Source organism: Balaenoptera ricei, chromosome 2, assembly GCF_028023285.1.
Source record: "Balaenoptera ricei isolate mBalRic1 chromosome 2, mBalRic1.hap2, whole genome shotgun sequence".
NCBI classification, from domain to species: Eukaryota; Metazoa; Chordata; class Mammalia; order Artiodactyla; family Balaenopteridae; genus Balaenoptera; species Balaenoptera ricei.
In genome coordinates, this window is record NC_082640.1 from 177,922,343 (window position 1) to 177,944,114 (window position 21,772).

The window sequence follows — 21,772 nt, forward strand, 5'->3', positions numbered from 1 at the left end:
ATTGAAGGACATCTTGGTTGCTTCCCGTTTTTGGCAACCATGAATAAAGCTGCTATAAACATTTTGGTGCAGGTTTTTGTGTGGACAAAATTTTCATATTAGCTGGGGAAATATGTAGGAGCATGATTGCTGGATCATATGATAAGACCGTGTTTAGCTTTGTGAGAAACTTATGGCTTATCTTTTCATTTTTTAACAATATCTTTTGAAGTGTAAACATTTTACTTTAGTGAAGTCCAATTTATTTTTCATCCCCAGGCAAACCGGATGGCTGGTCACCCTAATTTGGAGACAGGAGAATAAATAAGTTTTTAAACAATGGTGTGTCAGCCAGAGGAGGAAATGATCTATATTTATCTCTATCTCTTTCATCTATCTATCTGTCTGTCTATCTATCTATCTATCTATCTATCTATCTATCTATCATCCATCCACCCATCCATCCATCTATCTTAAGATGGAAGAAATTGTATCCTGGTAGTAGATAGGGAAGATTTGTGATTGAGGAGATGATAAAGGGCAGGGTTGCTGGTGTGATGTCCTTGAGGGCCTGAGATAAAATACAAATACAACCAGTGGTGTAGGTAGAGGGATGGCCTCAGCTAGGCCAGGTGCTCCATTGTAACAGAAGGGAAGGCAGACACATTAGCAGAGCTGCAAGTGGGTGGGAAGATGATTGCCTATATTTTGCCAGTGAAAGGAAGTAAGGTCCCCAGCCCAGGGTGATTCGGGGCAGGAGGTGTCAGAGGTTTGCTGAAAGGTGAAGGTAGGAAGTATTTACTTAAGACAAGAAACATGAAAGGGCTGGAATAGAGAGTGATTGCTGCCCAGGATCAAAGGCTCTCTTGAGGTTCAGTGGTCATGAATTTAAAATGAGACCAGTCAGTGCTTTGGTGTTTTTCTCTAGCTACATCCAGAAGTTTGAGTGTAGACATGGAATAGGGGGAGAGTTGGAGGCTTTTGCCACAAAGCTATGGTAAAGGCAGAAAAGGGCAAAGGAGCTGAGGGTGTGATTGATCATGGAACTTAAGCTGGACAAGGAGGGAGCAAGGACCTGAGGGAAAAGAAGGAGGTGAAAACGAGCAGGATCAATGGATGGTGCATCCCTGAGGGTTGTATACCCCAAATAGAATAGACAATGGATTGAATTGATAGCATGCATGGATTAAACTAAAATTTCCCCATGGATTTGAAAAGCCATCATGGTCTTATATAAAATTCCATTTATCACAGATTCTTCTAGACATTTTATATGGTGTATAAATGTATATTTTGTATATTTTGCAAGGCAAGTCATTTGTTTTTCTTTTTCAAAAATCATCAGCTTTTTTTTGTGGATTTTTTCCATCAGGTGAATTTTAGAATCAATGTGCCAAATTCAAAAAATCTAGATGGGATTTCAATAAGAACTATTAATTTGAAGGCAAATGTCTCCCTTTCTAAACGTGAATCTTTTAAGCCAGGGATGTGGTATAGCTCTCTAATATGTGGTATAGCCAGGGATGTGGTATAGCCAGGGATGTGGTATAGCCAGGGATGTGGTATAGCTCTCTAATATGTGGTATAACCAGGGATGTGGTGTAGCCAGGGATGTGGTATAGCTCTCTAATATGTGGTATAACCAGGGATGTGGTGTAGCCAGGGATGTGGTATAGCTCTCTAATATGTGGTATAACCAGGGATGTGGTATAGCCAGGGATGTGGTATAGCCAGGGATGTGGTATAGCTCTCTAATATGTGGTATAACCAGGGATGTGGTGTAGCCAGGGATGTGGTATAGCCAGGGATGTGGTATAGTTCTCTAATATGTGGTATAGCCAGGCATGTGGTATAGCCAGGGATGTGGTATAGCCAGGGATGTGGTATAGCCAGGGATGTGGTATAGCTCTCTAATATGTGGTATAACCAGGGATGTGGTATAGCCAGGGATGTGGTATAGCTCTCTAATATGTGGTATAACCAGGGATGTGGTATAGCCAGGGATGTGGTATAGCTCTCTAATATGTGGTATAACCAGGGATGTGGTGTAGCCAGGGATGTGGTATAGCCAGGGATGTGGTATAGCTCTCTAATATGTGGTATAGCCAGGCATGTGGTATAGCCAGGGATGTGGTATAGCCAGGGATGTGGTATAGCCAGGGATGTGGTATAGCTCTCTAATATGTGGTATAGCCAGGCATGTGGTATAGCCAGGGATGTGGTATAGCCAGGGATGTGGTATAGCTCTCTAATAAGTTAAGCCTTTTAAAAGTAACTTTTTTCATACAGTTCTTGCTTTTCCTGTTGCACTAACATTCCATGCTGTATAGTATATTTGCACCCATGTTTTCGTTGCAATTGTAAGTTAGTTTTTATAGATGCGTTCCACACCTCCAGTCCCTCTGATGGTCTGGAGCAGGCAGCTGATCCAGGACAAACAGTCTCTTCCTTCAGAATTTGTCCTGGGACTGAGAGAGACTGCCCCTGTCTCGTGGCTGACTCCTTTGTCCTATGAGGGGGAACGGTGGTGTCCGTCATCATTTGGATGGGAGAAGCTGGCAGCTGGTCCAGAGGGAGAGGGGTGGGGATGGGTTGGGCAGGGTCCATGGGAGATGGAGAGAGAGGACGCCTGGGTTTCCCACAGCACGCTGGGCCCTTTGCCAGGCAGGGTGGGCACCGGGCATCCCTCCACTCTCCTCTGGCCACTAGTGTCTCCATCTCTGGAGCTGCTGATAACAGTGATTTAAGATGTGGTGAAATACACGCCATTATTCTAAACAAATCACAACGGAAAACCTGGGCGTAGGGGTGGGAATGGGGGTCATTGATCCCCCATTTCTTAAACATGTTCAGAATCTGAATTCACCTTCTGGATCAATGAGAAAGTCCATTAAACTAACAACACAAGTGGTGTTGCGCTTATGCACTCGGGGCTAAACTCTGAGAGCCGAAATGAAATGAAATAGCGTTTAGTGCTCAGCAAGAGCTGCCTCTTGCCTTTACTATGAGTAATATCTTTTCTGCAGGCTATTCTTTGCCAGCCCCCTGCCCAGATCCATCATCTGCCCTTTTCTGCCACGTTCTGTGCTCTGAGAGGCTGACTCGTACATGCTGTACCACCAGCTCTCTTTCTTCCCGTTCCCCCCTGCTTCGGCTCCATGTCTCTGGAGTGGCTGCATCCTTCCACCACCTCGGATCCTTCCAGGCAGACGCTCCTTCCGTGGCTCCTGCTCTCACTGTTTCTTTCCTTTGCTCCTTCAGCTCTGGGCAGGTAAGAGCTTCCTGGCTTTGCCAACCTCTGGGTGTCTCACCAGACACCCTCCTGTTTTTCCCTTAACGTTTTCCACATCTTTCTACATAGTCTCTTTGCAGAAGTCTCATCCTTTGAACCATTGTGGGGACTCTGAGTGAGACTCCATTTAATCCTCACAACCAAACTCCTGCAAACAGTTGAGTTCCTGGGAGGTGAAGTGGCTTATTCAAGGTCCACAGCGAGCCAGTGACTGAGCCAGGATTCGAGCCTAGGCCTGTTGCCTCCAAAGGCTTGATTTTATCCTTCACATCTCTCTATTTCAGAATAAGGTGACTCCCTACAATAAGACCCACCTGCATGTGAGCCCGGCACGTCCTGTGCTGCTGGCCCCTCCCCTGAATGGCAACCCCCCAGCCCACAGCTTACAAAGAGAACCATCTCCTCAGGTAGTAACTGGGAGCTGTGGGGACCAGATATGAGGTTAGGGGAAGGTAATTTTTACTTACAGGTCAGGTACAAGGAATCGGATGCATCCACAGCACCCTCAAGGCTGGCCCCCATGGACAGCTGTCATGAGGGTCAGAGTGGGTAGCCAACATCAGAAGATGATTCTGGGCAGGGATGCAGAAACACATGGGAAGGTCAGGTTGTACCCTCCCCAGGCAAATGTTCCAGCTCTCAGCCCACTGTACCTACATCATCTGGGTGCATAGTGTGCAGTGCTTACTGGTGCACGAGGAACTAGGGGAAGAGGAACTGCTGACCTGACCTGACCAAGGAGGTTGGCCTCACTACACTGTCAGAGAGGCTGAGGAGAAAGGACAGGTGTCTGTGTAAGACAGATGTCTTACATGTGGGGAAAGTATTTTCCCATCCTCCCATCCATCCATCCATCTCCCATCCATTCCATCCATCCATCCATCCATCCATCCATCCATCCATCCATCCTCCCATCCATTCACCCACTTCTGAAGCACTTGCTATATGCTTAACCCTGGATGGGCATTGAGGGGAGATGTAGAGTAATTGTATTACTGCCTTCATGAAGCATATCTCATATGAAGCCATGGATGCTTACCGTCCCCACACTTAAACACCTCAGGGATGGGGAGTGGAGTGTATAAAACTCTGGACTGGGGAAACCTGACTTGACTGAAAGAATCCTGAGTCGACAGAGTTTATGTTGAATGAACAGAACTCAACTAGAGTTAATAAGATTAAGCTTCCTCCACCAGACAGAGTAGAGGCTGCACATTCAGTGGAGGCTCCTGTAAGGACGTGGACTTGAGCTGAGTTCTGAAGGATGGGCAGGATTTGGGCTAAGCAACCTCTGAGCAATGTCTCAAGTAGAGACAGAGTCCACTGTGGTCACCCAGTACTCCTCCAGTTTGTTATCCATCTTTAATCCCCTTTGACACTTCTTCAGACATATTTCTCTGTGCAAAAACTCAAGGACAAACAGATCAATATAGAAGTAGTATTAATCATGATAGTCATACATACAAGGGTAGCAGCTAATCTTATTTATTTGTTGACTGTCTTCCAGGTGGTAGGATATGTGCTATCTGCTAAAATGACCCTATGAGAAGGCATTAGTCCTATTTTGCAGATGAGCCCAGGAAAGATTGAGTAACTTGTTCAAAAGCAAACAGTTTGTAGAGATTGAGGCAGGCTTGGCACACAAAGCTATGTGACACCCAGACCTGTATTCTACTATGATAGGTGACTTCTTGGGAATGGGCACATTCTGAGGTTGCTGCAGAGGTAAGAGGAGAAGTGGAAGAGTAGTTTGGAGGCTCAGTCATGAGTGTTGAAAAGAAAGCTATTCATCTGGCACTGGTTTGAAACTGATCTCTATAAATACACATACAAACACACATAGAGCTAGTTGCTTCTTGGTTTAATAATTTGTTCTCGAGTTTCTTTGGACATACTTTCTTGGGATGAAATGGCCAACGGTTTTTGTCTATACATCAATTTCAAGTAATTGGTAAGAGCTGCGTGGGAGACTGAGTTGACAAGGCAATTGAGGGACTTCCCTGGCGGTCCAGTGGTTAAGACTCGGTGCTTTCACTGCTGTGGACCCTGGTCAGGGAACTAAGATCCCACAAGCCACGCATGGCGTGGCCAAAAAAAAAAGGCATATGAGACTCCATCTTTCTGTGTCAGAGTGCCTTAATCCATTCACCATGACTGTCGCGGGCATGAGCAGAGGAAACCAGGTTATTAAAGTAATGGAGTTACCAAAACCTAGGATGCTGGTGAAGATGTTGGGCATCCAGTCTGGGAGAAGGAGATGTGGAGCAATAGGACAACTTAAGATGTAAGACCCCAAACGTGAAATATCCCAAATAATTTCCCCATGAAAGTTTTGGAGGATGCAGAGTGAAGTCATGTCTAGCCAAGAGAGGAATCAGGCCCAGAAAACATAGGAACTGTAAGGCATTTTAGAGATCACCTAGGATAGGACAGTAAATGGTTTCCATCTGAGCTGCCATCTTGGATCCATCATAGTGGATTCTGAGGCTGTGCCTGAATGAAGATGAAAATCAGGCCATGGTTGATTGGTGATGTCTGCTGTGGATGTGAGATTGGAAGCAGTTGCATATGTTTGGCCACATGTTTGCCATTTTTAGTCTAGTCCAACATTCTCATTTTATAGATGAGGAAGTAGAGGTTGGGAGAGATAACAGGGACTTACCAAGGGTTACACATCCTGAGAAAGAGTGAGAATTAGAATCCCCTCTCTTTCCTCATGAGCATGTATTCCTTCTACTTCACTGTACATTTTCTCAGGATTAACAAGAAATCATAGCCAATTTTCACAGAGTCTAATGGGACTAAACACCTGATGTTAGCCGAGTAGTGATTTTGACATCACAGTCCTGCTGACCTTCACCTGCAGCCATTTGTTTATTGAGCAAACAAGCCTTTGAGCCTGTTTATCAGTCCTCATGAGGCTTATCTCCTCCTGTCTCTGGATTTTTTCTCCCATTTCTTATGCACATACTATGTGCTTAGAGCTTTACATGTCATATTTTACTTAATCCTCCCAACAACCGGTGTCTTTGTGAATGAGAAGGTAGAGTTCAGGTGGCTCAGCCAAGACGATGTAGCTCGTGAGTGGTTAGTGCCAGGAATAGAGCCCAGACTCCAACCGTCGTTTCACCATACCTGGTTACTTGGGTTCCTGTGGGTTTTTAAACAACGTTGTCTTATGTCTTTATTTGTGGAATGTTATTGTGTCAAAAGTCAACAGTGGCAAAAGCTCTTTGCTTTTAGTTCCATTATTGGACATGAGCTGACCTTTAAATACCAACGGGCAGTGATTTCTCTTCATTGTCACTCATTTCTTCCTAAGGTAAGCATTAGCCTGTGGTCAGTTCCCAGCTCCTCCATACTTTCAGTAGGAAGTCTATCTACTAAAACACTGCCCAAAGCCCTCCTTACATTTGCGTCCACTCTGGGAGTTCAAGGAGGCGATCAGGATACTGCCAGCCTTCAGGGTGCCTCCCTCTGTGCAGACTAAGAAAAAGCATCTGCATTAGGGCTGCCATAACTAAGTACCACAAACTGGGTGCCTTAAACAACTGAATTTATTGTCTCACAGTTCTGGAGGCTAGGACTCTGAAATCAAGCTGTTGGCAAGGTTGGTTCTTTCTGAGGGCTGTGAGGGGAGGGTCTGTTCCAGGCCTTTCTCTTTGGTGTATAGATAAACCATCTTCAGTCTCACCCAGTGTTCTTGCTATATCTTCATATCATCTTCCCTCTCAGCTTGTGTCTCTGTGTCCACATTTCCCCTTCTTATAAGGACACCAGTCATATTGCTTTAAAGCCCAGGCTAATGACCTCATTTTAAGTTGATTACCTCTGTAAAGACCCTATCTCCAAATGAGGTACTGAGGGTTAGAACTTCAATGTATAAATCTTGGAGGGACACAATTCAACCCATAACAGCATCTCTTTGGCTCATACATAACTCATGAGGAATGGTATTCTAACCCCCTCCACCATTTTATTATGACAGTTTTAAGACATAGAGCAAAGTGGAAAGATTTTTACAGTGGACACTTTAAATCTATCATCTAGATTCTTCCATTAACACTTTAATATGCTCATTTTATCACATGCTATCTGGAGTAACAGCATCTTTGTGCAAATTAAAAAGAACATCTTTTAACCAGATGGATGTCACCACATGCCAGGGTGCACCAATTGGTGAGTGTAGCTGGGATGGATTTCAGGCCCCATGCTATTTCTGCCAGCACCCATGTGCAGTGCACAGCGTGTACCATTGTCCTTATTGACCCCGAAGACAATCCTCTGAAAGAAGCAGCAGGGCAATAGAGTATCTACAAAGCCCTTGCTTCTTTTTACAAATAAGTTTGTAATTCGAAACTATTCACCGAACTTACATGGAACTCACACCTAGCACAATGTAGAGCCCAGGACTGGCATGTGGTTGGCACTTAGTACAAGATGGTTGAATGAAAGACTGATTGGTTGACTGAATCTACTTCTTCATAAGCTTAGCTTATTGAGCAATGACAGGAATCAAAAATGTATCCAGACTCCAGTGACAGGGAATGTCCACCAGGAAGAAATACATTCTTCTTAGAAGCAGCTCTGATGGCTTGATTATTGAAATGGCTCAAGGTGACAATTGTCCTGAAGGCCATTGGTTGGCTGTTCATGTTTCTTCTGCTGGGTTTCTGCTCACATTCGGCCCTCTACCTGGTACTGCCCTGCCCCACGGGAGGCATGGTCGCCAACATGCAGCCACAGGGGATGAAAGCTGCATATTTGTGGGGGGCTCAGCAAGATTACAATCTAAGGCCAAGTGAGTATCATTGAAGATCTAGCCAACAACTTGAACAAAACAACGTTTATCAGGGCAGTGACTTTGGGGATTTCTGATGCTTCCCTAGGCTGGAGATTGAGTTAATATTAACAGGCCCAAGGTGATGTGAGCTTGTGTAATCAGGGCCTGACCACCTCCTCCCCAGCCAACGATCCTGTTTGTCCTCTCTGTTCATTGCACCTCAGCTGCCCTCCAGTTAATACCCAGGGAGGAGGCTGGTGTACTGGGTCTCTGGGCAGCAGCATGTGGTGCTGTCCCTCTGAACCAAGAATGTCAAATGCCACTCTGCTGCATCAGTGAATGCCAGCGTCTCAGAGTGCAGGGGCATCTGGTATTTGAATCACTGTCTCTGGGCACAAGGACATTTTTGCCCAGAAGGGGCAACAGGTCTGTGTGACGAGAGTGTAAGCTCTCAGACCTCCTGATACCTCACCCTGCCCTGCCAACCAATTCCCCTGCCACTGCCTGGGTGAGCCGTATAAAGGCAAACATGCCTTCGCCACTACCCACCCTCAAGAGCCTTCTCACCCACAGCAGCATTTTACAAAGTGGATTCCGTGGAACCCTAGAGATGATTTGTAAAAAAAAAAAAAGGGTTCCATGGTCAAATAATTTTGGGAAACACTGCATACTCTCTCTCTCACTTGGATGGTAATATTTGAAAGGAGCTGAGAAGTCCCTCAGTAAAGACTTACCCAGAGTTTTCCAAACCCATTTCACCAAGGAACCTTCCCCGCTCCCAGGTAATAGAAATTAAGACCCCAAGGAAATGCCTTAAGGGTAACATCCTTCTTCAGGCCCCATGCCCTGCTTCTCTGTCTAGGACAGAAGTGCCTCTCTGACCGTCCACTTGCCACCATCCCCTTCCATTTGATTCTTAAATTAATATTCAATACTTTTTAGATACATAGAAAACTATAAAGAAGCAAACAAATTGGTGGGTGATCTGCCTCCTGAATCTTTATGTGATTCTGTCAAAACATAAATCACTTCGAGCCTCGGCGGGATACCCTTTTTGGGCTCCAGGTCACTCAGAATGAAAGCTAGTCCATGCACGTGTATGATGTACAAACCCATACCCCACTCCCTCCCCAAACCAGGTGCTGTAGTCACATCTCTGCCCTCTTCTGCTTCTCTCTTTCTCTCCTGTTCTCCACTGCTCTAGGCACACTGCTTTCTCCTTGCTTCCCTTGAGCATGCCAGACACATTCCTGCCCCAGGGCCTTTGCACCTCCTAGTCCCTCTGCCTGGCTGCTCTTCTCTTAGATGCCCGCATGGCTTACTCTTGCACCTGCCTTGGGTTTCAGATGCCACCTTCTCAGTGAGGCCTTCCCTGACCACTCTGTCCAAGTGTGTCTCACACCCTAGCACTCCCCATGCCCTGTCCCTGCATTATTGTTCTGCTGTTGGACTCATCACCTTCTCCTATTCTATACATGGTATTGATTTACCCAGATCATCCCTGCATCCCCCACTGAGTTCCTGTGGACAGGGATTTTGTCTGTTTTGTTCATAGCTGCACAGCCATGCCTGGAACATAGTAGGTGCTCAGTAAATAATTGTGAGATAAATGAATGTATGTGTTTACAGAAGAAATCGTACTATGTATACTCTTCTGTATTTTTTGCTTTTAGAGACTTTCCCCTATCAACCTATGCAGAACTGGCCTTATATTCAATACTTTAGAAAGGTTGTGTGACACTCTATCCAATTTTATATAATTAATTTCCTATTATTATGGACATTTAAGACTTTTTGCTCTTCAAACAATGCTGTAGTTAAAAAGAAGACTTTTTTTTTTTTTTTTAACATTTGCTGTTTGTAAATATTTCCATGGGATATATTCCCAGTAGTGGACTTCCTGAGTCAAAATTAGTTTTTTTTTTTTTTTTAAACTTCAATAGATGTTACCAAATTATCTTCCAAAGATCTTGCACAAACGTATACTCCCCCAGTCTATTGTATGAATGCCTGTTTCCTCACATGTAAATCAGCAATGAGAATTGTCAACCTCGTATGTTTATGCCAATCAGAGGTGAAAAGTGGCACTCTGACTTGTGTTTTTAAAATAATGAGTGGGTTGAGAATTCTTTCATATTTCTATTGGCCATTTTTTTAAAATAAATTTATTTATTTTTACTTATTTATTTTTGGCTGCATTGGGTCTTCGTTGCTGCGCGCGAGCTTTCTGTAGTTGCAGTGAGCTGGGGCTACTCTTCGTTGCGGTGCGCAGGCTTCTCATTGCGGTGGCTTCTCTTGTTGCAAAGCATGGGCTCTAGGCGCGCGGGCTTCAGTAGTTGTGGCTCACGGGCTCTAGAGCGCAGGCTCAGTAGTTGTGGCGCACGGGCTTAGTTGCTCCGCGGCATGTGGGGTCTTCCCGGACCAGGGCTCGAATCCGTGTCCCCTGCATTGGCGGGTGGATTCTTAACCACTGCGCCACCAAGGAAGCCCTCCATTGGCTATTTGTATTTATTTTTTTGTAGTCTGTCTGTTTAAATCCTTTGCCCATTATTCTACTGGATTACTTACTGTCTCCTTATAGATTTAAAAGAGTTCTTTAAAATTAAAATGATTCTCTTTGTCATATCTGGTATACAGTTTCTCAGCTTGTTCTTTGGCTTTGTTTATGGCATTTTTTTGATATGGTGTTGAATCTATATTTTTAAACCAATTGATGTGAAATTACCATTAAAGCCATAGGATTATGAGTTATAACTCAAAGTGTTGGAAATTTCACTGGCTTCTTTAGAAAATATTGGTTATACAATTATTATTATTATTACATTTAAAGATAATTTGTATTATTTTGTTTTTAATTGTGGCAAAATACATATAACATAAAATTTACTGTCTTACCAGTTTTTTTCATGCAATTCAAAAGAAAATTTATTACTTTTTATTAGTGCTATTTATGCCCACTTACTATAGAATAACATTTATTTTATTTTATTTTGCCATGAAAAAAAATTCAGAAAAATTTTATTTTATATTGGAGTATAGTTGATTTACAATGTTGTGTTAGTTTCAGGTGTACAGCAAAGTGATTTAGTTATACATACACATATATCTATACTTTTTGGAGATTCTATTTCCCATATAGGTTATTACAAAGTATTGAGTAGAGTTCCCTGTGCTATATAGTAGGTCTTTGTTGATTATCTATTTTATATATAGTGGTGTGTATATGTTAATCCCAACTTTTTAAGTGTTCAGTTTAATAGAATTAAGAACATTCACATTGTTGTGCAACCAATCTCCAGAACTCCTTTCATCTTGCAATCTCCAGAACTCTCTTCATCTTTTCATCTCGCAAAAAACTGCAACTCCATACTCATTAAACGTCAACTCCCATTCCTCCCATGCCCACAGCCCCTGGCACCCACCGTTCTGCTTTCCCTCTCTATGAATTTGACTACTCTGGGTACCTCATATAAGTGGAATCATACAGTATTTTCTCTTTAGTCACTGGCTTATTTCATTTAGCATAATGTCTTCAAAGCTCATCCATGTTGTAGCATGGATCTCCCTCCTTTTAAAGGCTGAATAATACCCCATTGTATGCATAGACCACATTTTGTTTATTTATTCAGCTGTTGATGGACATTTGGATTGCTTCCATCTTTTGTCTATTGTGAATAATGCTGCTGTGAACACTAATATACAAATACCTCCTTGAGACCCTGCTTTCAGTTCTTTTGGATATATATCCAGAAGTGGAATTCTTGGATCATATGGTTATTCAAGTTTTAGTTTTTTGAGGAACTGCCATACTGTTTCCTTAGTGGCTGCATCATTTTACATTCTTACCAACGATGCACACAGGTTCCAATTTCTCCACATCCTGGCCAACACTTTTTCTTTTCCTTTCTTATTCTTTTTTAAAAAATAGCCATCCTAATGGTGTGAGGTGATATCTCACTGTAGTTTTGATTGGCAATCCCCCAATGATTAGTGATGTTGAGTGTCTTTTCATGTGATTGCTGGCCGTTTATATATTCCTGGAAAAATGTCTGTTCAAGTTCTTGGCCCATTTTTAATTGGGTTGTATGTTTGTTATTGTTATTGAGTTGTAAGGGTTCATTATATTTCTGGATATTAACCCCTTGTCAGATACATGATTTGCAAATATTTTCCCCCATTTCATAGGTTGCCTTTTCATTTTGTTGATTGTGTCTTTTGATGGATAGATGTTTTTAATTTTGATATAGTACAATTAATCTATTTTAACTTTTGTTGCCTGTGCTTTTGGTGTCATACCCAAGAAATCGTTGCTAAATCAATGTTTGAAGTTTTCCCCTATGCTTTCTTCTAAGAGTTTTATAGTTTAACTCTTTCATTTAGGTTTTTGATCCATTTAGAGTTAATTTTTTTGTATATGGTATAATGTAAGAGTCCAGCTTCATTGTTTTACATGTGGATATCTGGTTTTCCCAATACCATTTGTTGAAAAGACTGTCCTTCCTCCATTGAATAGTCTTAGGATGTTTGTCTAATATCATTTGGCCATATATGTGAGGGTTTATTTCTGGCCTCTCTATTCTATTTCATTGGTCTATACTTCTGTTTTTAAGCCAGCATCACACTGTTTTGATTACTGTAGCTATGAGATTAGGAAATGTGAAACCTCCAACTTTGTTCTTCTCTTTCAAGATTGTTTTGGATGTTTGGGTCCCTTGAGGTTCCATGTGAATTTTAGGATGGATTTTTCTATTTCTACAAAAGATGCCAGCGAGATTTTGTTAGAGATTGTGTTAAGTCTTTAGATTGGTTTGGGTAGTACTGACATTGTAAAAATATTAAGTTTTCCAATCCATGAACAAGAAATGTCTTTCAATTTATTTGTATCTTCTTTAATTTTTTTCAGCAATGCTTTGTAGTTTGCAGTGTACAAGTATTTTACCTCCTTGATGAAAGTTTATTCCTAGGTATTTTATTCTTTTTGATGCTATTGTAAATGGAATTGTTCTTGAAATTTCCTTTGGAAATTTAATGTATGAAATACAACTGGCTTTTGTCTGTTGATTTTGAATCCTACAACTAATAAATGAATACGTTTATTAGTTCTAACAGTTTGTGTGTGTGAGTGTGTGTGTAATCTTTAGAACTTTCTACGTATAAGATTGTATTGTCTTTGAACAGAGGTAGTTTTACTTCTTCTTTTCCAATTTGGATGCCTTTTATTTCTTTTTCTTGCCTAGTTGCTCTGGTTGGGACTTCCAATACTATGTTAAATAGAAGATGCAGAGCAGGCATTTTTGACATGTTCCTGATCTTAGAAGAAAACTCTCATTCTTTCACCATTGAGTATGATGCTAGCTGTGGGCTTTTCTTATATGGGCTTTGTTATGTTGAGGTAGTTTCCTTCTATTCCTAGTTTTTTGAGTGTATTTTTCTTTTTTATCATGAAAAGGTGTTGAATTTTGTCAAATATTTTTCTGCATCAACTGATATAATCATGTGTTTTCTCCTTCATTCTGTTAATGTGGTGTTTTGATTGATTTTTCATATGTTAAACCACCCTTACATTCCAGAAATAAGTCCCCCTTAGTCATGGTGTATAATCCTTGTAATGTGCTGTCGAATTGTATTTACTAGTATTCCATTGAGGATATTTGCGTCAATATTCATCAGTGATGTTGGTCTGTAGTTTTCTTTTCTTATAGTGTCTTTGTCTGGCTTTGGTATCAAAGTAATGCTGACCGCATGAAATGAGTTAGGAAGTATTCCCTTCTTTTCAATTTTTTGGAAGAATTTGAGAAGGATTTGTGTGAATTCTTTCTAAATATTTGATAGAATTTCAACAGTGAATGCATGCAGTCTTGGGCTTTTCTTTGTTGGGAGGTTTTTGATTATTGATTCAATCACCTTATTAGTTATATGTCTGTTCATGTATAACTAGTAACATGTATAGATTTTCTATTTCTTCATGATTTATTCTGGCTTGGTTGTGTGTTTCTAGGAATTTATTTATTTTATCTTGGTTATCCAATTTGTTGGTTTACAATTTTTTCATTGTATTCTCTTATAATCCTCTTTTGTAAAGTCACTCATAATGTCCCCTCTTTAATTTCTGATTTTATTTATTTGAGTGTTCTCCCTTAGTTTCTGTCAATCTAGCTAAAGGTTTGTCAATTTTATTGATCTTTTCAAAGAACCAATGCTTAGTTTTATTGATTTTCCCCATTTTTAAAACTATTTTGTTGAACTCTGCTCTAGTATTTTTTATTTCCTTCCTTCTTCTAGCTTTGAGTTTAGTTTGTTCTTTTTTCTAGTTTATCAGGGTGTAAAGTTAGGTTGTTGGTTTGAGATATTTCTTCTTTGTAATGTAAATGCTAATAGCTACAAATTTCCCTCTTAGTACTATTTTTACTGCATCTCATAAGTTTTGGTATGTTGTATTTTTATTTTCACTTGTCTCAAGATATAGTCTAATTTCTCTTGCGATATCTTTTTTGACCTATTGGTTGTTTGAGCTGTTTAATTTTTATACATTTCTGGATTTTCCAGTTTTCTTTCTGCTGATTTCTAGTTTCATTCCACTGTGATTAGAAAAGAGACTTTGTATGGTTCCAGTCTTTTAAACTTTATTAAAACTTATTTTGTGGCCTAACATAGGTCTACCCTGGAGAATGTTTCATGTGCACTTGAGAAAATTGTGTGTTCTGCTGTTGTTGGGTGGAGTGTTCTGTATATGTCTGTTAGTCCAAGTGGTCTATAGTGTTGTTCAAATCTTCTGTTTCCTTATTGATCTTCTGTCTCGTTTCTCTATCAATTATTGAAAGTGGGGTATTGATTCTCCTACTATTATTGTGTTGCTGTCTATTTCTCCCTTTATTTCTGTCAATGTTTGCTTCATATATTTGGGAGTTCTGATGTTTGGTACACATATATCTATAATTGTTATGTCATCTTGGTGAATTGAATTACTCTTTTTTTTTTTGCCATACAGCTTGATTTTATAAAGTCAAATATATAAATCCTTATATTTACGACTTCTTAGTTTTCAGTCATGTTTAGAGAGGCCTTATCCACTTCAATATCCATAAATTAATTAACCAATACTTTCTTCTAGAACATTTATGTTTTGTGTGTGTGTGTGTTTTAGTGTTTGATCTACCCAGAGATCCAAATACTATTATTTAATGTGGACTTGAGCCTTTAACACTCTGAACTGACTGTGATCCCTCACATAACTGCAGACCCCTTAGCTCTCTCCCTGTTTTGTGGTCTGCCTGGCTTAGCCTTGCCTTACTCTTGCCCTCTGCCTACCACTCTCCTACCAAAATCTAATCAATTAATTGTCTCCATCTGCCTCCAGAGTGGTCCATCTCTGTCATTGTTGGATTTCCATATCTGTAAAATAAACTGTGGGCTTCAGCCAACATTTTATCCTTGCCTGGTGCAGTGCCTGGACAGTGTAAATATGTAATAAATATTAAGTGGATACATGAAAGATTGCTGTGACCTGAATTCCACGCATATCCTGTGATGTGAAGAGAGACTAAGAGACAAGAAGGTGAGAGATTTACATGTCACACACAAGCTTGGGCCAGGTCAGTCATTCTTTAATGTCATCTAAGGAGGGGACCTGGCCTGGGAATGGAAGGCTGAACCCAGAGAGGAAGTTATTTTTGCATGGGATTCACCACCTTTCCCATGAAGAGGGGAATGTTGGTGTTTTCATCCTTGATGATGATTAGGAAGGGCATGTTGAAGTTGATGGTCAGATGCTCATACCAGGCACTCTCTTCTGAGAGGGTGGCTCCATCATGTTCTGTCCCATTCTCATTGATGCTCATCACAGCCTCATGAATGGCCTGGAGGGGAGAGAGGACAGAGACCTGTTTGAGACAGAGACAGGCTGCATCCTTCCCCAACCCAGACCTGGAGCTAAGGCCCAATGTGGTGAGAGCTGTCCTGGGGCTAAAGGAAGAGCTCTCTCCAGAGGATTTTAAATAAAGAACCACAAGATTCACAACTGAATCAACATGGCATAGTGGAATGAACATGACTTTCCATCACAAGGATCTGGGTCCAAATCCAATTTTTTCCACTAACTCATTGTGTCACTAAGGAGAAAACTATTCTTTTTTTTTTTTTAACATCATTATTGGAGTATAATTGCTTTACAATGGTGTGTTAGTTTCTGCTGTATAACAAAGTGAATCAGCTATACATAAACATATATCCCCATATCTCCTCCAAGACTATTCTTCTTGAAACCTCAATTTCCTAAATAGGAAAATCAGACCGGTGGGATAGGATGACCCAGGGCCACTATGGTGCTGCATGTGAGGAACTTGACTTAGTGTAGGTGCTCAATAAATGTGTGTGAAGGTCCCCATAGAAGTGCACAAGTGTGTGCATGTGTGACAGGTGCGCATTTGTGTGTGAGTGTTTGAATAAGGACAACAAGAATCAAGATCTTTATCTGGTAATTGTAAGCCTCCATCAACTGGTCACACCTACTTACCCAACCCCATCCCACACTCTTATTCTTAACCCTTCCCTCTCTGGGGAACTGGTCCCTTCTCTGTGCTTCAACACCATACTCATGCCTCTCTCATTGCCTGTCCTGTCCTTCCCCATCCCCGTCCTCCCCTCCCTGCAGGAGACACACAAGGCATGGCTCTCAAGGCTTTTGTCTGACCCACGAGGGGACCCTCACCTCTTCCTGACCAGCCTCCTCAATGTCCCTGGGAAGCAACCCACCACCTTGGGAGGTAGATTTTCTTGTACTTTGTCTCCTTGGCTCCTCACTTGTTTGTAGACCAGATTCTAAATTCCTTGGGGACCAGGGCTTTGATGGGGACCTTCACACGCCTCATCCCCACCCAGGCACTCAGCTCACAGGCAGGCACTGAACTGCAGTTGTTTCTCTGGGCACCTGTAACTCTCCTGCGTAAATGGCATCTTTGGTCGAATTCACTCTGTAACTCAGACTCAGTGATTCACCAGTAGCTCCTGGTGTCACAGGCGCAGGGCCAAAGGTCCTTTGCAATCCCTGAGCCTAAGCCTCTTTCTGTAAATAGGGGTTTATCAGGACCCAAAGAAAGGAAGTCCCCGGCCAAGGATGAGACAGAGGGTGAGTGACACAACCTCAGAGGAGGTCCTTAAATAAAACGCACCAAGCATGTGAGGCCACCTCTTCCCCTCCATCATCCGACCACATTGCTGTCTTGGTGGAGCGATGGCATTCCTCAGGGACCTCAGTCTGCAGGTGTGCCTGTGTCCCTCTGTCCCTTCCTCAGCCTCACCCCTGAGCTGCAGCCCCCGTGCACATTGTGACCTACAGAGGTCAAGGAGACAGTCACCTTGGACAGCTTCAGAGGCACTTCCTCAGTGATCCCTGAGAGGTCAGCCCCGTTGCTGAAGACCTTGTGATGCCCAGTTTGCCTAGGACAGTTTTGAGATCGTAGGTTCCAGAAATGGACAGTTTGGGCAAATGTAAATTGACAAACCTGTCAAAATGGTTAGAACACAAAGGACTTTTACAGGATTGAAATATTTCCTTTTCTGGTTGTTCCTCCCACTTGGGGCCCTGTCCCCCTGCCCATGCAAGGATGTGAGGTCGGCCTTGGTTTATTCTACTTTTAGTTCCTCTACACGTGGGGTCAGAGAATGTTAGAATCACAGGGATCCTCTTGTCCTGCAAAGCCTCTCAAATGCCACCTCCTCTGGTAAGGCCTCCTGCGGGATCCAGGGTGTCCTCTGGAAGGACTGTGCACACTGCTTCCCTGCAGGGTTTGGTCACCCCCCAGACTGAGACTCCTCCGTGGCCAGGATCCCAGAGGACCATGGGGCGTGGTGGCAGGTCCTGAGTGACATCTGTTCCATGAATGAGTGACTGCACAGGACTGGAGCTCAGCTCTAGTTTTCGCCGGGGACAAGGTGTGGCCCCGAGCAGGGTGTGACTGGCCCTCAGGCTCTGTTTGACCTGTTCTAGACCAGTTCCTCCTGTTCTCTGCTCTCAGCCTCTGGTGCAGGGAACCTGGGCGTGGGTGGAGCGGGGAAGAGGTATTAAAACTTCTATTCGCTTTTTAACCTAATACTTCTCTGTATTTTCATGTTTGCTTTATATTGTATGTAATAAAATAGCTCATCCTGGCATAGGCATATTTACAAATACAGAGACATGCACTAATTTGGGGTGCATGACGGGGACCTGGTCAAACCACCCTCATCTAGTGACAGAGGATCCAGAACCAGCGTCAAATGTGTCCTGGACTTTCCCGCTCTGGGCCTTTGCTTTTCCAGCCTCTCTGTGCAGGTTTCCCCCCGTCTTGCTGTGGACTTTCCGTCCTGAAACTCCACACTCAACTGCCACCTTTGCCAGGAAGCCCAGCTCTTCCTTCTGGGTTTGCCCACAACACGGGTTGGCGTTGCTCTCCCTGCACGGGGCACTGGCCACTGGGAAGGGGCAGTGTCCCGGCTGGGGAGGAGGTCCTCAGGGGCAGGACTTTCACTCCGCACCCCTGGGCACCGTCCCTCTAACAAAGCCCAGTCCTGCTTCCTGAAAGCATGCTCTGTCTGGGAGCATAAGATTATGCACCCTCCCCGCCTTGGGCCAGGCCCAGTGGGGCAGCTCCTGGGTCAGCCCTGGCCTGGGAATCACCGTATCTCAAGGTATTTGAGGATTTTGGCGAGGTGCTTCTCAGAGAGCCCATCCTCCAGCAGCTGCATCTTCCCCATGTTGGGCAGAAGCAGGAAGGCGGCCATTCTGCCCTGGTAGTGCTGCACCAACACCCAGCAGGAGAACTCATTGTCTCGGTACAGGTGGAACTGGAACACGCCCAGGTGGTTGATCACGGGCACCTTGACCGTGATCTTCTCATTCACATGAAAGTCTCCTGTTAGGAAGCGCTGAGCCTCGAATTTATACTTCCCTTTGCCTGTAGAGGATGAAGGTGCACAGCAGCTAGGGGTAGGAGAAGGTTTAGAAAAGTGTGCTAGAAAAAGGAGCCCTGAGGCCCCCTGGTGAGATGCTCGTCTCTGAGCCTCAGCTTTGCCCTCTGTAAATTGGGGCAAAAATGAAATCGTCAGGCTCCTGAAGGGCTTTGTGAAGATAATTTGAGGCTAGAGGAGGATCCAGAGTTTCTGTATTGCAGAGGCTAAATGGCATCAACCTGGGTGGGCAGGACAAACATTTTTACTTGATGTTTATTTAATGCATGGTCTGAGGCTGAAAATTATTGGGAGTGGTTGGAAGCTCCCCAGGTCATACTGGGCACCTCCCATCTGAGTCTTCCTGCCCCTTGGTAATTGGTGCCTCTTATTATTCAGGGAAATCACTCTTGTTCCTACTCTAATGGCCTTTCCCTGGACCAACATGTGAAATGCAGATGCCTGGGAAGTGCTCCCTCTGCTCTACCAAGAGAACGTCACCATCCTGCTAAGACAGGTTGCCTCGGGGGCCCCAGGGCCCAATTTACCCATTTGTTGGGAGGAGGAGAGTGAGGCTGGGGAGGGGATGAGAGCCACGTGAAGTCCCACGGCAGAGCTGGGACCAGGGATGTGCTCACTCCAGCCTCTGCGCTCTCCATCACACTTTTCTCTCTCTAGAGCAAGGGGCCAGTGGTGTGAAGGAGGCAACCCCTGGCCTTGACTCTCACCTCCCCTACCCTAGGCTATCTCCATGGACTGTTTAAACTGCCTTAGAATGCCCTCTGGGGCCCACAGGTCCTGACATTCTCATCACTCAGAGGGAGGAAGGGAGGCTGGGATTCAAGTTTAGTTGAGCACCTACTATGTGAGCGTATAGTCCCATGTTCTTTGTAACTTATTTTTTCGTTCTAAAATTCTGACAAGAAGGGCATTATTATGTCCATATTACAGGTAGGAAACTAGAACCTCAAAGAGGTAAAATGATTTGCCCATAGTCAAACAACAGCTAATAGGTCATAGAGGCAGGATGTGAGCGCTGGTCTTTCAGTCTCCAAAGCTGTCACTATTTCCGCTACACGAAAGCTGTCAGAAGTGTCTTCTGTGAAATCCTATTCCCTTCATATGCTCCACCAAAATTTGTTTTTATGGCTCTCTATTTTGGGATACTGCATATTTGGCCTCTCTCCCTGGTAGGGATTTACATTGCACATTAGGACATTTAAGGCTCTGAAAACTCTTGCAGAGAAGATGATGATTTGACTATTTAACCCACTATTTCCTAACCTTATTTGATCATGCAAAGTCTTTTTTTTTGGCCGTGATGCATGGCATGCAAGATCTTAGTTCCCTGACCAGAGAGAAAACCCATGCCCCCTGCAGTGGAAGTGCGGATTCCTAACCACTGGACCATCAGGGAATTCCTCATGCAAAGTCTTTTAATGCTTGTGTGTAGAAAATTGAATAACTGAGGTCCATAGCTACATTCCATCCACTGCCAAGGAAAATCTAAAGAACCAGTTCAGGCTAGTTGTACAACCTTAACCTTCAAAACTTATGTAGTTCACCAGAGCAAGAGCCGTGTCTTCGTCAAGTTCTTTGACCAAATCCACAACTATTCCTTGAGTTCTTATCTTTATTTGATGATTGATTTCTTTCTTGGCCTCTTGATGTTCCTGAAGTTGATGGAGAGGGCTTTTGAGTGGTACAGCTTCTTGACATTATACAAAAACTCAGGCTTTTGCTTCCGATTCTTATCAATGATTAGCATAGTGCTGGTGGTCAGCTGGAACTGATTGTTTGGCTGCTTAAGGGTTTCAAGGAGACTCCCTAAGCCTTTGTAGGTATCAGCCTCAGGCGCCTTCTTTTTTTTTTTTTTTTTTTTAGTTATTTCTGAGATATACATTTTAAAGTAATAACTAGGATTATGACTTATAACATTATACCAGAACATATAAGATTTTTAGAAATTTCATGTAATGTCTGAAACATTTATATTAACATATTTCCATACAAATAACCCAATGAAAGTTTAGTATTAGTTGTTTTGTTTCTTAGGCGCCTTCTTAAACTTGAAGCCTATGCCCTTCAGGATCTGGGTGTAAGTATCATCTTTGTTTCCCAGGGAGAACATCGCAAAGGCTATAGCGATGCTCACTGGGGAGAAGATGATTTTGTTGTGGGACTGACGGGCCAGTTCATGGTACAGGCTGAAGGCGAAGCTGGAGAAGTGTGGGAGATCGTAGTGATAAATATCAGGGCTGGACTGACGCCTGGCGCCAGGGACTTGACTGCACAGGCCTGCCAGCAGGCGGAGGCCCCACGTGATGGAGGATGCCATTGTCCTGCAAGAGAGAGACGGGTACCACACCCGGGTCAGGCCACACGATGAGTCCCTCGGCCACCGACTGACGCCATGGCAAAGCAACCACAGTTTATCGAGCGTCTGTGTGCCAAGCACTTTCTTACATCAGCATCATTGAAAGACTCAGAACAACAGCAAAGACTTTATGGCGATTACCATACACCAAGTTCCGTTCTAAGCACTTTACTGTCTTATCTCTCCGCATTCTGGTAATGGTCCTATGAGGTAGGTCAGGCGACAATCCTGGGCTTACAGATGAGGAGACCAAGCTCCTAGAGGTTAAGTCACTTGTCCAAGGTTCCAGAGCAGTAAAGTAGCAGGACCAGAATCACACCCCCAGGTAGTCTGGGTCTGGAGTCCACGCTCTCGATGGTTCCACTAACATCTGCCATGACCCCTAGGTGTAAGTGCCACAGCCCCTACTTTGCAAAAG

General features: G+C 43.3%; 1 protein-coding gene across 1 annotated transcript; it reads right to left on the bottom strand.

The window, feature by feature from the left end:
- Positions 1-15,718: 15,718 nt before the first annotated feature.
- LOC132360192 (alpha-1-antiproteinase-like) lies at positions 15,719-21,544 on the bottom strand. Its single transcript, XM_059915243.1, is given in 8 exon segments — positions 15,719-15,910; positions 17,408-17,475; positions 17,478-17,554; positions 18,709-18,985; positions 20,521-20,646; positions 20,649-20,835; positions 21,037-21,319; positions 21,444-21,544. Coding segments are annotated over 8 exon segments (1,311 nt in total).
- Positions 21,545-21,772: the final 228 nt, after the last annotated feature.